At 48.7% G+C, this 13221-nt stretch overlaps 1 protein-coding gene across 1 annotated transcript in view; it reads right to left on the reverse strand.

The window, feature by feature from the left end:
• Positions 1-1603: 1603 nt before the first annotated feature.
• Positions 1604-13221, reverse strand: part of PEX14 (peroxisomal biogenesis factor 14) — a 137227-nt gene continuing 125609 nt past the window's right edge. Inside the window, 6 exon segments of the mRNA XM_087702442.1 lie at positions 1604-2809; positions 2811-2970; positions 2973-3030; positions 3033-3123; positions 7943-8033; positions 12669-12872. Coding sequence (XP_087558568.1) covers positions 2668-2809; positions 2811-2970; positions 2973-3030; positions 3033-3123; positions 7943-8033; positions 12669-12872 — 746 coding nt within the window. The 3' untranslated portion in view covers positions 1604-2667.

Below are 13221 nucleotides of genomic sequence, written 5' to 3' on the forward strand. Positions count from 1 at the left end.
CCCACCCCACAATATTCTAGCCAGAAATGTGTTTTTTTTTACAGTTCTGGCTGAATCCATCATTAGATTAGGAGCTGGTGTGGTAGTGCCTCCTTCCTTACACACAGTTGCACAGGTAGGTGCACAAACACACACACACACACACCACAATGGGATTTCATTTCCTCTTGCACATGTCTTCATTGCTATGATAAATTTAAATACCATGTTTTCCCAAAAATAAGACAGGGCCTTATTTCCTTTTGACCCTCCAAAACTAAGAACTTGGCCTTATTTTCGGGGAGGTCTTATCATTTTTGAGGTGCAGGAAGCGGCGAGCGTGGTCACCTCATGGCGGCTGCTGTATTTTCGGGGGGGGGGGGGCTTATTTTAGCACATGTGCTCAAAAGCCCGATTGGGCTTATTATAAATCCGGGGGGTGTCTTATTTTCGGGAAAACAGGTTAGGATCGTACCTGGGTTCCCCAACGGGTAAATTGGGTACTTTGCTTTTTAGAGAGGAAAGGACACCACCAGGTGAAGCTGTTTTACAGACAGATTTAAGAAGCCTCCAAAGTCACCTGCAACAGCCCTAGCCAAACCACGGACTCAGCAACAAGGAGTGAGTGGATGATAATCAGGCTTCACTTTGGTTCACCAACTAAGCAAGATTCTAAAATTTACAAACTTACAATGGTGGTTGAGTATGAGCTGAGTCGCAGCCTGGCAGACCAACACAATCAACCTGGTTAATTTAAAACCCTTTTTATACCCCCAGCCCAACAGCCTTGTGCAGGCAAGTGGTAAAACCCACAGATCCAGGTGAGAATAAGTGCCGTCCGTTCTCACAAGCTGACCTTTGGGGGCACCTTGATTTACGCTGCCTCGTTTTCCACCATCATCAGACCAGAAGAAACGAAACTATGGGGTTAAAGGAGAAATCATGAAAGAGAAGGTTCTCCGTAAAGGAAAAAGGTGGAATTCCAGCGGTTTGAGACTAAATAATCGGTTAGCTTTCTGAAGGACTCAACGGTGACACAATTCCCCTTCACCAAGATCCTGAGCCCATTCTCTCCTTTTCTCAAGTGAAAACCGCCGATAGTGAGGAAAGGAAGGAAGGAAAGAAAGAGGGAGAAAGAAAGAAAAAAGAGGAAGGAAGGGAGAGAGAGAAGAAAGAAAGAAGGAAAGAAGGGAGGGAAGAAAGAAAGAGGGAGGGAGGGGAGAGAGAGAAGAAAGAGGAAGGAAGGTGGGAGAGAGAGAAGAAGGAAGGAAGAAAGAGGGAGGGAGGGAGGGAAGGAAGGAGGAGAAGAAAGAAAGAAAGGAAGAAAGAGGGAGGCAGGGAAGAGAGAGAAAGAAAGAAAGAAAGAAGGAAAGAAGAAGAAAGGAAGGAATGAAGGCGTGAAGGGAGGGAGGGAGGGAAGGAAGGGAGAAGAAGATAGAAAGGAAGGAAGAGGAAGGCAGGGAAGAGAGAGAAGAAAGGAAGAATGAAAGAAAGAAGGAAAGAAAGAAGGAAAGAAGAAGAAAGGAAGGAAGGAAGGAGGGAAGGAAGGAAGGGGGAGAGAAGGAGGAAGAAAGAAAGAAAGAAAACGAAAGGAAGGCAGAGATAGACTAGCCACCACCCAGAGTGAAACAGTGGTAACTCATATTTATTACAATTATATACAGTCATATTTTATACTGGAATTCTATACATGATCACACAGATGAGCACGGTTCCGCTGGGTCCTCTCGGCGAGGACGATGCCGCAATAAGAGGAGGCTCGCGATGTTTGTCACTGGTTTCGAGGCTCTTTTAATGACGGGAATGGAAACCAACACCGCGGCGACACTCGAGGACATGACGCCAGAGAACGGGGTTTCCTTTTCTCCACCCAACCGGGCCATAGACGGAGAGGACGAGGAGGAGGAAGGAGGGGGGGGGCGGTCCCTCACACACAGGTCCCCACCCATGAGGGAAAGAGGAAATAGCTCCATTGGGGGGACTGAGCTAGGGCGCAGCTGAAGCCCCAGTGGCCACAGCCCGGCCCCCCAGGCAGGGAAGGGGGAACCGTGCCAAGCGGGGGTCTCTTTGGGCAAGATCAGGGCCCTGGAAAGTTGCAGGCAGTTTCCCCCTCCTCTGATGGTGGAACAAGCAGGAAGAGGGGGAGAAAGGGGTGCAGGAAAGAGGGCAAGAGGGTGGGGTTGCCTTGAGCCTGAAATCCCCACTTTTTCGGGCACCAGCAGCTTTTCTGCAAAGAAACCAATCTGAAAGCCTAAGAGCGGAAGCGAGCACCCTTTGCCCCTCCAGGCTGAACGCAATAAATAAAGAGGGTGAGTGAGGAAGGCCAGAAGCCCCCAGAGATGCAGAAGAGCCGGTGGGAATGAGGGGGTCCCCACTCCGCCAATGGAAATGTTTGTGCTTGCTTAGGCAGCTGGATGGGTGTGAGTCAGTGTGGGAAGGTGGGGAGAGATGAGCAGAGCGGCTGGCCCCACAGACGGAGGGTCTGTCTGCAGAGGGACAGTGAGAGGAGACCCGGAGGGGCCGAGGGTTGGCAGTGGAGGAGAGGTGGGGAGGGAGAGGAGGGCCCATCACCTGCTTGGCGTGCGAGATCGGGGAGAGCCGCGGAAGTGAGGTGAGGGGGCGATTGGAGCCTTGGTGAAGAAAGATTGAGATGGGTGGGGAGAACAGAGGGGGCCGTGAGCGCCCCGACTAGTCAATTTCGTTCTCATTACTGGCACCTTCGGGCCTCCGCAGCTTCTCCACCTGTTCGTTTATCTGCCCGTCGCCTCCTCGCCGATCCTCTGTCTGGACATCCTCTTCATCCGGGCGGTTGTCCTCCTCCTCTTCCTCCCTCCTCCTCCTCTATACGGGCCTGCTCCTCCCTTTTCTCCTCTTCCCCTTGCACCTCCATCCGCACTTGGCCCGTCAGGTCAATCATCGCCTCCCCTTCTTCCGCGGGGCTCAAGAGGTGGCAGCCCACCTTGGTCCCTTCGGGGCTGTGGTTTTCCTTGACGGCGAAGGGGAGTTGGACTCGTTGCTGACTGGAGAGATGTCGCTGCTTGGTGTTGTGGTTGGTTGGTCACCGGATTAGAAGGGGAAGCGGGTTTCACCGGCATCTGCCAGGAGAGGATTTTGGGGGCGGATGGCGAAGGAGGAAACTGTCTTCTGGAGAAGAAAGGAGAGAAAAAAGGAGCAGGTCGACATTTTTTAACACAGAAAAAGGAAATAATTTTCTGGGAGGGACGCTATGTTAGAATATTCATGACTGGGAGAGACATGGTAACAAGGTCAGCCAATGATAAGGCATAGCAACTAAGTCAACCAATGGAGCTTAAACAGATCGGCGTCTGTGCTGTGAATTGGAACTGAAACTACTCTGTCTCTGCTCTGAACTCTGAGATTGAAACTAACTGTTCTCTCCTGCTTATGTTCTGCTTGTAACTTCTCTACCGCGTGGAAAGAATCTACTATTGGTATTGTGCATTTATTCATCTGTTATTATGTATATAAAAGAAGTTAATGAATCCAGCTGAATCAGTTATCTCTGTCTGCTCCCTGGATTTTGATTTTTCTGCAACAAACTCTGAAACGCTATTCAATTAACTCCTACGGCTAAGAATCCAATCGCTGGAAATAGTAAGTCATCTCAGGGTCAACAACACAATACGCACAGACGCACACACACACACTTCTTTTTACAGCTTCCAGGGAAGGACATTTATGGACATTTAAAAGAAAAATGCGATGTTGGAAACCGACTGCCCCTTTAAAAAAAAAAGCCGGGTCCTTCCAGATGGTGCAGAGGAAAGGAAGGGCCACTCGGCTGGAGGGCAGGAACCATAGAAACCGCTGGACAGACGAACCGTCTGAATGGATAGCAGGCAGTTTCCTGTTTGTGGGAATCCGGAGTGGATCATCTCAAAGACGCCATCTATGGGGAGGGGGGTGTCCTTGATTTAAAACCGTTTTATGATTTTTCACACACTTCAAGCTTTTTTAGCCCACCCGTGGTTACGTGATTAGATTTAGATTTAGATTTAGAAGGTTTATTTATATGCCGCCCTTTTCCCTGGGGGGACTCAGGGCGGCTCACAATCCAAAAAGGGAAGGGGGAAAAACAGACTTTTTACATATAAGACAATACATAATTAAAACACAACATTCATACCATTCGGGCGGGTTACAATCTTAGCCCCAGGCCTGACGGGATAGCCAGATTCTGAGGGCTGTGCGGAAGGTCTGGAGGGTGGTGAGGGTACGAATCTCCACGGGGAGATTGTTCCAGAGGGTCGGAGCTACCACCGAGAAGGCTCTCCTCCGCGTGGTTGCCAGTCGGCATTGACCAGCAGATGGAACTCGGAGGAGGCCTAATCGATGAGATTAAAATTCAGAGGCTTGGCAATTGGCCTGCATTTATGATGGGGTCACGAGATCCTCTTTTGCGACCTTCCGAACAAGCAAAAGTTAAATAGGGAAGCCAGGTTTGCTTAACAACTTGTGTTACTCACTTAGCAACGGCAGGAATTTCACCGAACAAATGTTTTCAAGGAAGATCGTAAACTCCCTTAACAACAGTCTTGCTTAGTAACTTTGCACGGCCGTAAGTCGGGGGCTCCCTGTTATTTATTTAGGGCGGGGATTTCTGGATCACTGATTAATCGGATCCCCATTCCACCAAGGCCAGACAAGGGGAGGGGTTTGGTTACCGCCTGTTCTGAGCAAGGCTTCCCGAGAGCATGAAGCAAACTCCTTGTCCTGACAAAAACCCCTTTTATTAATTTATTCTGAATTCTGCTCATTCACACCCAGAAAAGTCTTTCAAGGGAGGATTTACGGTCACAGACCTTATCTGGCTTGGAGAGCTGCCAGGTGCGATATCTGCAAAACTTGGCAAGGAGTCTCAGAGAGTCAGGAACCAATGAAGTTGAACTGATTGCCTCCTGCAAACTCCACTCCCCTTTTGCTCCTCTTTTATTTCCCCTGGGAGGGGCCATTCATCGTCTACCTGTGGTCTTCCTCCCAAGTCAACCCCTGTTCTTTAGCTGTTCCCTTATCCTGGCAACTCTGTGCATGTGCACACTGGGAACAGGCTCCAGCTGTTCTTCTGCCTCACTGATGTCTGACTCTGAAGGCAGCTGATAACTGTCAGATGGTTCTGGCCCCCTCTCTGCCTCCGACACAGAGCCCTCATCCGAGCCTTCCCCAGACTCCAGGACCGGCCCATGCTCCTCCCCAACCTCCTCACTGTCTGAATCTGCAGCCCAGCTCTGCTGGCTGTTGGCGGGCCACAACACCCCCCTCCACCCACCCACCCCATGGATGTTCTGAGCAAAAGATAAAGCTGCTCTGAGCCAGAGTGGCTTTACAAACTTTATTTGCCATGCTGAGTTCAGCGGCCAACTTGCTGTGACCAGCTCACCGGGAGACAATTTAACAATTTCAATATAGTTATGTTAAGCAAATTTTTAAAAATCACTTTAATTTTTGAAATCATTCACGTTTCACTCGGTCCCTCCTTTGGCTTCCATTCCACCATTTCCACCAGCTCAAGGTTAACTCAGCCTTCCATCTTTCAGAGAAAGATAAAACGAGGACCCAGATTATTGGGGGTCAAAGGCTGACTCTGTAAACCGCTTAGAGAGGGCTGTAAAAGCACTATGAAGCGGTATATAAGTCTAAGTGCTCTTCCTTCCTTCCTTCCTTCCTTCCTTCCTTCCTTCCTTCCATCCTCCCTTCCTTCCTTCCTTCCATCCTCCTTCCTTTCCTTCCTTCCATCCTCCCTTCCTTTCCTCCCTTCCTTTCTTTTCTTCCATCCTCCCTTCCTTTCCTTTCCTTTCTCTTCCTTCCTTCGTTCGTCCTTCCTTCCTTCCTTCCATCCTCCCTTCCTTTCCTTTCCCTTCCTTCGTCCTTCCTTCCTTCCTTTCCTTCCTTCCTTCCTTCCTTCCTTCCTTCCTTCCTTCCTTCCTTCCCTTCCTTCCTTCCGTTCCACCCTTCCCTCCCAGTGGTTAGAATGCAGTATTGCAGGCTAACTCTGCCCACTGCCAGGAGTTCAATCCTGACCGACTGGCTCAAAGTTGTCTCAGCCTTGCGTCCTTCCGAGGTCAGTAAAATGAGGACCCAGATGGTTGGGGGCAACAGGCTGGCATTGCAAAGCGTTTAGAGAGGGCTGTAAAAGCGCTGTGAAGCGGTATATAAGTCTAAGGGCTATTGCCATTTCTTTATTGTATTAGTGTAACTCCTGCATTGCAGCCATTGGTCTTGAACCCCATGGGGAGGGGGACTCACATCACAGAGCTGGATTTATCTCTGTTTTTTTCTAACTGACCTTGGAGCGGTTCCTTCCTCAAACAGGGATTCATTTCTCTTGCTCCGGGCTTCCCTGGGAATATCTGGTCATCACCCGAAAGTCATTCCCATGTAAGAATCTTTCCCCCATCCCCAAAATGCTTGATCCCCTGAGCCACTCCTGACCTCCGCTGGGAAGCATCCCTCCCTCCGAATCTCCCCTCTCCTCTGCGTGTAGAGAAGCCAATGCCACCCATCATTCACCAGTATCGTAAACGCTATCAGAAATTCAATTTAAGAGACTTTTGCTTGGATCCGTGACACGGGCTCCTGGGCTTGGCGGCGGAGGGAGGGTCCTCGGCTCTCTGTTTATTTATTTTAAGAAATATATTTTCCAAGAGCCACTTATCTCCCCAGCTGCATTACCACACCAGCCGCACAATCCCCACTAACAATAAATGAATTTCTCCTAATGACAAGATGTCCTCCCGCGGACACACAGATACAGCACGGCTGCCCTTGTGCGAGCTCGCCTTGACGCTACGGGCAGGGACTGAATATTGAAATTGGGGTGGGGGGTTGCAGTGGGAAGGGAGGAGGGGCTGACTCAGCTCCCCCCCCCTCTGTCTCTCCCCGCAGCTCATCAGCGCCACCTTCCCCCTCTGAGAGAGTTGGCGTGATAAAAAGAATTTTGGCAAATAATAACAGGCCCCTTTCTGATTTCCTCTTCCAAGGTGCCCTGAGCCCCTTGGGACAGTGGGGAAATTAAAAAAAAAAACTACTACTGGTTCTGTGGGCATGGCTTGGTGGGCATGGCAGGGGAAGGATGCTGCAAATTCCCCATTCCCTCCCCACTCCTGGTGGAAGGATACTGCAAATTCCCCATTCTCTCCCCACTCCAGGGGAAGGATACTGCAAAATCCCCATTCTCTCCCCACTCCAGGAAAGGATACTGCAAAATCCCCATTTCCCTCCCCACTCCAGGGGAAGGATACTGCAAAATCCCCATTCTCTCCCACTCCAGGGGAAGGATACTGCAAAATCTCCATTCTCTCCCCATTCCAGGGAAGGATACTGCAAATCCCCATTCTCCCCCACTCCAGGGAAAGGATACTGCAAAATCCCCATTCTCTCCCCACTCCAGGGAAAGGATACTGCAAAATCCCCATTCCCTCCCCACTCCAGGGGAAGGATACTGCAAAATCCCCATTCCCTCCCCACTCCAGGGGAAGGATACTGCAAAATCCCCATTCCCTCCCCACTCCAGGGGAAGGATACTGCAAAATCTCCATTCTCTCCCCATTCCAGGGAAAGGATACTGCAAAATCCCCATTCCCTCCCCACTCCCTGGTGGAAGGATACTGCAAATTCCCTATTCCCTCCCTGCTCCTTGGGGAAGGATACTGCAAAATCTCCATTCCCTCCCCACTCCTGTGGAAAGGATACTGCAAAATCTCCATTGAATTGGTAGCCTGAAAACCAGACGATGAATGAAAACGGAGAGATTGTGTGGAAGGATACAGAGGAGAGAAAGACGCAGGCGGTGGAAGGGAGCCTGCGAATTGTATTTTATTTCGCTAGGTTGAGAGGTGGCTGGTCCTCGTTTCGTGGGCAACGAAGTTTCGTTTTAATATGTGCCAATGGGTGTACATTCAAAGTGACAAATAAAGTTATTCCAAAAAGCTCTTTTATTTCCTACCTGTTCAGGAGGAGCCCTTTCAACGAATAGATCTCCGACTTCAACTCACTGATACTCTGAGACTCCAAAATCCAGTTGGTCGAGTGGTGGCCTAAGAGGAAAAATAGCGGCTGGAGTCAAAACTCAGGAAAAGTTTCTCCCTTGAAGGATGGAATCTCAAAATGTGTGTCTAGCAGTGGCTCCCTTTCCAGGACACTTCCCAAAAATCTACCATTTCTCTCCCCCCCACCCCGCCCACAAGAGGTGCCAATCACAAAAAAATGGCTTCAGACAGGCACCCATGGTTCCCTTTTTTTATCAAAGCCCAAAGAGGGGATACGCAGAAGGTGGGTGCTGTAACAAAATGTGAGGCAATGCTCATATGTATGTATGTATGTATGTATGTGTGTATGTGTATGTGTATGTATATGTATGTACGTATGTATGTATATGAACCGTTCCCTGACACTCAATGAAGTCACTGGCTTTAAAAGCAAGGTTTAGATGAGTGCGTTTCCAGGTGGTTTTCGTTTGGTTCTAGCTTAGTTTAGAATAAGGAATAAGAATAGGAAAGAATAGAGTAGAGTAGAGTAGAGTAGATAAGGAATAGAACAGAACAGAATAAATAAGGAATGGAGTGGAATAGAATAGAATAAAGAATGGAATAGAATAAGGAATGGAATGGAATAGAATAAGGAATGGAATGGAATAAGGAATAGAATAAGAATGGAATAGAATAGAATAAGGAATGGAATGGAGAGGAGTGAATAGAATAGAATAAGGAATGGAATGGAATAGAATAAAGAATGGAATGGAATAGAATAGAATAAAGAATGGAATGGAGTGGAATAGAATAGAATAAGGAATGGAATGGAATAGAATAAGAATGGAATGGAATAGAAAAGGAATGGAATGGAATAAGGAATGGAATGGAATAAGGATGAATGGATAAGGAATGGAATGGAAATAGAATAAGAATGGAATAGAATAGAATAAGGAATGGAATGGAGAGGAGTGGAAGAATAGAATAAGGAATGGAATAGAATAAAGAATGGAATGGAATAGAATAAAGAATGGAATGGAGTGGAATAGAATAGAATAAGGAATGGAATGGAATAGAATAAGGAATGGAATGGAATAAATAGAATAAGGAATGGAATGGAGTGGAATAGAATAAGGAATGGAATGGAATAGAATAAGGAATGGAATGGAGTGGAATAGAATAAGGAATAGAATAAGGAATAGAACAGAACAGAATAAATAAAAAATGGAGTGGAGTGGAATAAAATAGAATAGAATAAGGAATGAATGGAATAAAATAGAATAGAGGAGAAACTTCCTAACTGGTTCTTTTAAAGAAGAGTCTGTATAGTCCCTTATCTAAAATGGCATAAGTCCTCCTGCTTGAGCAGGGGGCTGGACTAGACGTCCTCCAAGGTCCCTTCCAGCTCATTCCATTCTAATCTAATCAAGGTGAAATTGGGGAGAAACTTCCTAACAGTGAGGACAATTAACCGGCTTGCCTTCAGAAGTTACGGCTGCTCCATCACTGGAGATTTTTTTTTAAAGAAGAAACCGGGACAGCCCCCTGTCTGAAGTGGCACAGGGTCTCCTGCTTGAGCAGGGGGTTGGGCTAGAAGACCTCCAAGGTCCTTCCAGCTCTATTCCGATTGACCATTTTTTGCAGGAGAGCTGATCCAGTAGAGATTATTGTTGGCCGACTGTCCTGGGAGGGGGGGTGGCAGAGCGGTGTTGTGGGGTTCAGGGCGTCAGGCTCAACAGCGGGGAGGCCTGGATTAGCAGGAGATGCCACGAGAGGCAGGGCACATGTGTTTGCAAACTGCCACCCTGTGCCCAGCTCAGAATGAATGGGATTCTGATTTCCAAGCAGGGCTAAGGAGCCTCCACTTTGCTAGGTTTAACAGGCAGCTCCGGAGTCTGTTCTGGCTGGCGTTGTCACAGCTGGCAAAGCAGGCGCAGATGTGGTCCCCGGGGGGGGGGGAACGTTTCTCCCCACTCCACGCTGCCTGGCAGCCACTGTTTTGGCTCTCCCGTAGGTCCTTTGAAAGCCCGGAGAAGCACTTAAGGGGAGAGCTTTCCAAGTGGCTGGCCTGCCAAAGGCACATCTGGTGCCAGATGCTGGAGGGTTTCGGAGAGAGGAAACCTGACATCTGGGCCTTTTTAAGGCAGCCTCTTTTAAACACAACACAGAGAAAGCAACGCAGATGCACAGGCAGAGTGGGAAATGTACGTCTGGAAGCCTGGCCTGCATCTTCTCCTTCTCTCCCCCCCCCACCCCTTTTGAAAACTGGGTGTAAATTCTTTAATTGCTTCAAGCTCTCTCTCTAATTCTTGCAACATGCTGCTAATAAGCGGATAGAAAAACTTACACTGCAGCTGAAAAAACTCTTACTTTTCCTGTTTGTCTTTACGGTTTATAAGTTCAGCCAAGTCTGTCGCCCGCCCCCCACTCTTTTTCTCTCTACCTCTGTCTTTCTGTCTCTCTCTGTCTCTCTTTCTTTTTCTATGTCTGTCTTTCTGTCTCTCTCTCTTTCTTTCTCTTTCTCTCTTTCTGTCTCTCTCCCTTTCTGTCTTTCTTTCTCTGTCTTTCTGTCTCTCTCTCTTTCTTTCTCCTTCTCTCTGTTTCTCTTTCTCTCTTTTCTGTCTTTGTCTCTCCTTCTCTGTCTTTCTGTCTCTCTCTGTCTCTCTTTCTTTTTCTATGTCTGTCTTTCTGTCTCTCTCTCTCTTTCTTTCTCTTTCTTTCTTTCTCTCTTTCTGTCTGTCTCTCCCTTTCTCTGTCTTTCTGTCTCTCTCTCTTTCTTTCTCCCTCTCTTTGTTTCTCTTTCTCTCTTTCTGTCTGTCTCTCCCTTTCTCTGTCTTTCTTTCTCTGTCTTTCTCTCTCTTTCTTTCTCTTTGTTTCTTTCTCTTTCTCTCTTTCTGTCTTTGTCTCTCCCTTTCTGTCTTTCTTTCTCTCTGTCTTTCTGTCTCTCTCTCTCTCTCTCTTTCTCTCTCTCTCTTTCTTTGTCTCTCTCTTTCTGTGTATGTCTCTCTCTGTTCTGTTTCTCTGTCTATCTCTCTTTCTCTCTTTGTCTCTCTGCGTGTCTCTCTCTCTGTTCTCTCTGTTTCTGTCTGTCTCTTTCTCTTTCTTTCTCTGTCTGTCTGTCTCTCTGTCTGTCTCTGTCTCCCTTTGTCTCTCTCTCTCTCTCTCTCTCTGTTCTCTGTTTCTCTGTCTGTCTCTCTCTCTTTCTCTCTCTCTCTCTCTGTGTCTTTGACTCTTTCTCTCTTTGTCTCTCTCTGCGTGTCTCTCTCTGTTCTCTCTGTTTGTCTGTCTGCCTCTCTCTCTCTCTCTTTCTCTTTCTCTCTGTCTCTCGGTGTCTCTGTGTGTGTGTGTGTCTCTCTCTCTCGGTCTCTCTCTCTCTGTATGCATGAAGATAGGTTTTTGATTGTTAGGGCCGAGTGCTGCTATATTAAGATTTGTATGTTTGTGTATTTTTTTTAAAAAAATGGGGGGGGGGAGCCTTTTGAACTTTCCCCTCCCCCCCCAATCCTTGAAGCCTCCGTGCTTTTTCCTTTAAAGCATGACATGTGCTCTTAATAGTAACATTTCAGACTGAAATCCTGTTTCCTGCCGGCTGCAGGCCACCCAAGACAGTTTAAAAGAGGGCGTGAAATGAAACACAAACAGGGTGTGTGTGTGTGTGTATGTGTGTGTGTGTGTTTCCTGGCTCAAGGATGCTCTAGGTATCCCCACTGCCTGGTCTCCCCACATCCGTCCCCACGGACCACCTCTAAATGACGGGGGAAATGGGACCGCTCAGTAATTTTGGGGGGACCGTTTCTTCATTCACTCCATTCAATCCTTTCATTGATCCCTTGAGATTCTTCGGTTGGCACTGGCAGTCAGCTAGCCCAGCGGTCACCAACTGGTGATCCACAAGCAAATTTGGGTGATCCACAGAAATATTATTTGCATTTTTTATATTGCACTAAATCAGTGGTCCTCAAACTACGGCCCCTGGGACGGATACGTGCAATGAATGCTTGTGTTGCTGCAGAGTCTCCCCCTTCGGGGTCTTTTTGTGGGGGTCGGAGGGGGGCAGAAATCCCGACTTGGGGTCTATCACAGCCTCCTGGTGGGGGGCTTTGGGCGAAGGCTGGAGGGAAGAGCCGTTGGTGGAGAAGAGCCGGAGGGCCTCGTTCCAGTGGGACTGCATCATGCCTGGAACTGGCTGACCATCTCAGCCTGCTGAGCCTCCAGGCACTGGTACCTGGCCTTGCACTCCCGCAGGTCTTCCCTTTGCTTGGAAAGCCTATGCTCCTAGTCCTCAGTGAAGCCCCTTCTGCTGAGCCTCCTTCTTGATCAGATCCAATTTGAACTGAGCTGTTTTGCCAACTCTTTCTCCTGGGGGCTGCTAGCTCCAGCAACTGCTTCCCGTTGGGGCCCTAAGGAGCCTGGGAGGGCAGGCGAGGAGGGGCTGGGGGGGAGGGGCGAGTAGAGGTTGGTGAGGTGCCCCTTGACATGAGTGACATTGAGTTGGCCACACCCACTCAGTCACATGACCACCTAGCCACGCCCACCCAGCCGGTCATTAGGCAGTTCATATTAGTGGTCCGCGGGATTTAAAATTATGAATTTAGTGGTCCCTGAAGTCTGAAAGGTTGACGACCCCTGAGCTAGACTACTACTGAACATGGAGGCTCCGTTCAGCCTTCATGGCAGAGGGGCCATTGATAAGAGCATTCTCACCCTGCCTAGGGCTTTTCCAGCAATGGTGTGGGGAGGGGGGAGTTGGGGGAAAAAAGCTTACAAAACTTTTGCAAATTGCTGGAAAGTTTGCCGGGAAGAGAGATACCTTGGAGGTAGCCAGTTCTTGGGTCAACTCCTGGATTTTCTGCTGCTGTTGAATGAGCAGCTCCTGGACCGAGGCTAAAGTGGTCTGGAGCTGAGTCACTGTGCAAGGAAAGGGGAGAGAAAGACGATTAAATTAGGACAGGCACACAAGGAAAAGAACAAGAGAGGGAGAGAGAGAGAGGGAGAGAGGGGGAGAGAGGGAGGGGGGAGAGAGAGAGGGAGGGAGAGAGGGGGGAGAGAGACAGAGAAAGAGAGGGAGAGAGAGAAAGAGGGGGTGAGAGAGGGAGAGAGGGGGAGAGAGAGGGGGGAGGGAGGGGAAGAGAGAGGGAGATAGTGAGTGAAAGAGAGAAAGAGTGGGAGTGAGGGGGTGAGAGAGGGAGAGAGACAGAAAGAGAGGGAGAGAGAAAGAGGGGGTGAGAGAGGGAGAAAGAGGGGGAGAGAGAACGAT

This window comes from Thamnophis sirtalis, unplaced genomic scaffold, assembly GCF_051295495.1.
Source record: "Thamnophis sirtalis isolate CommonGarterSnake01/CBP01778 unplaced genomic scaffold, rThaSir2_p1.2 scaffold_15, whole genome shotgun sequence".
In the NCBI taxonomy this organism is placed as follows: domain Eukaryota; kingdom Metazoa; phylum Chordata; class Lepidosauria; order Squamata; family Natricidae; genus Thamnophis; species Thamnophis sirtalis.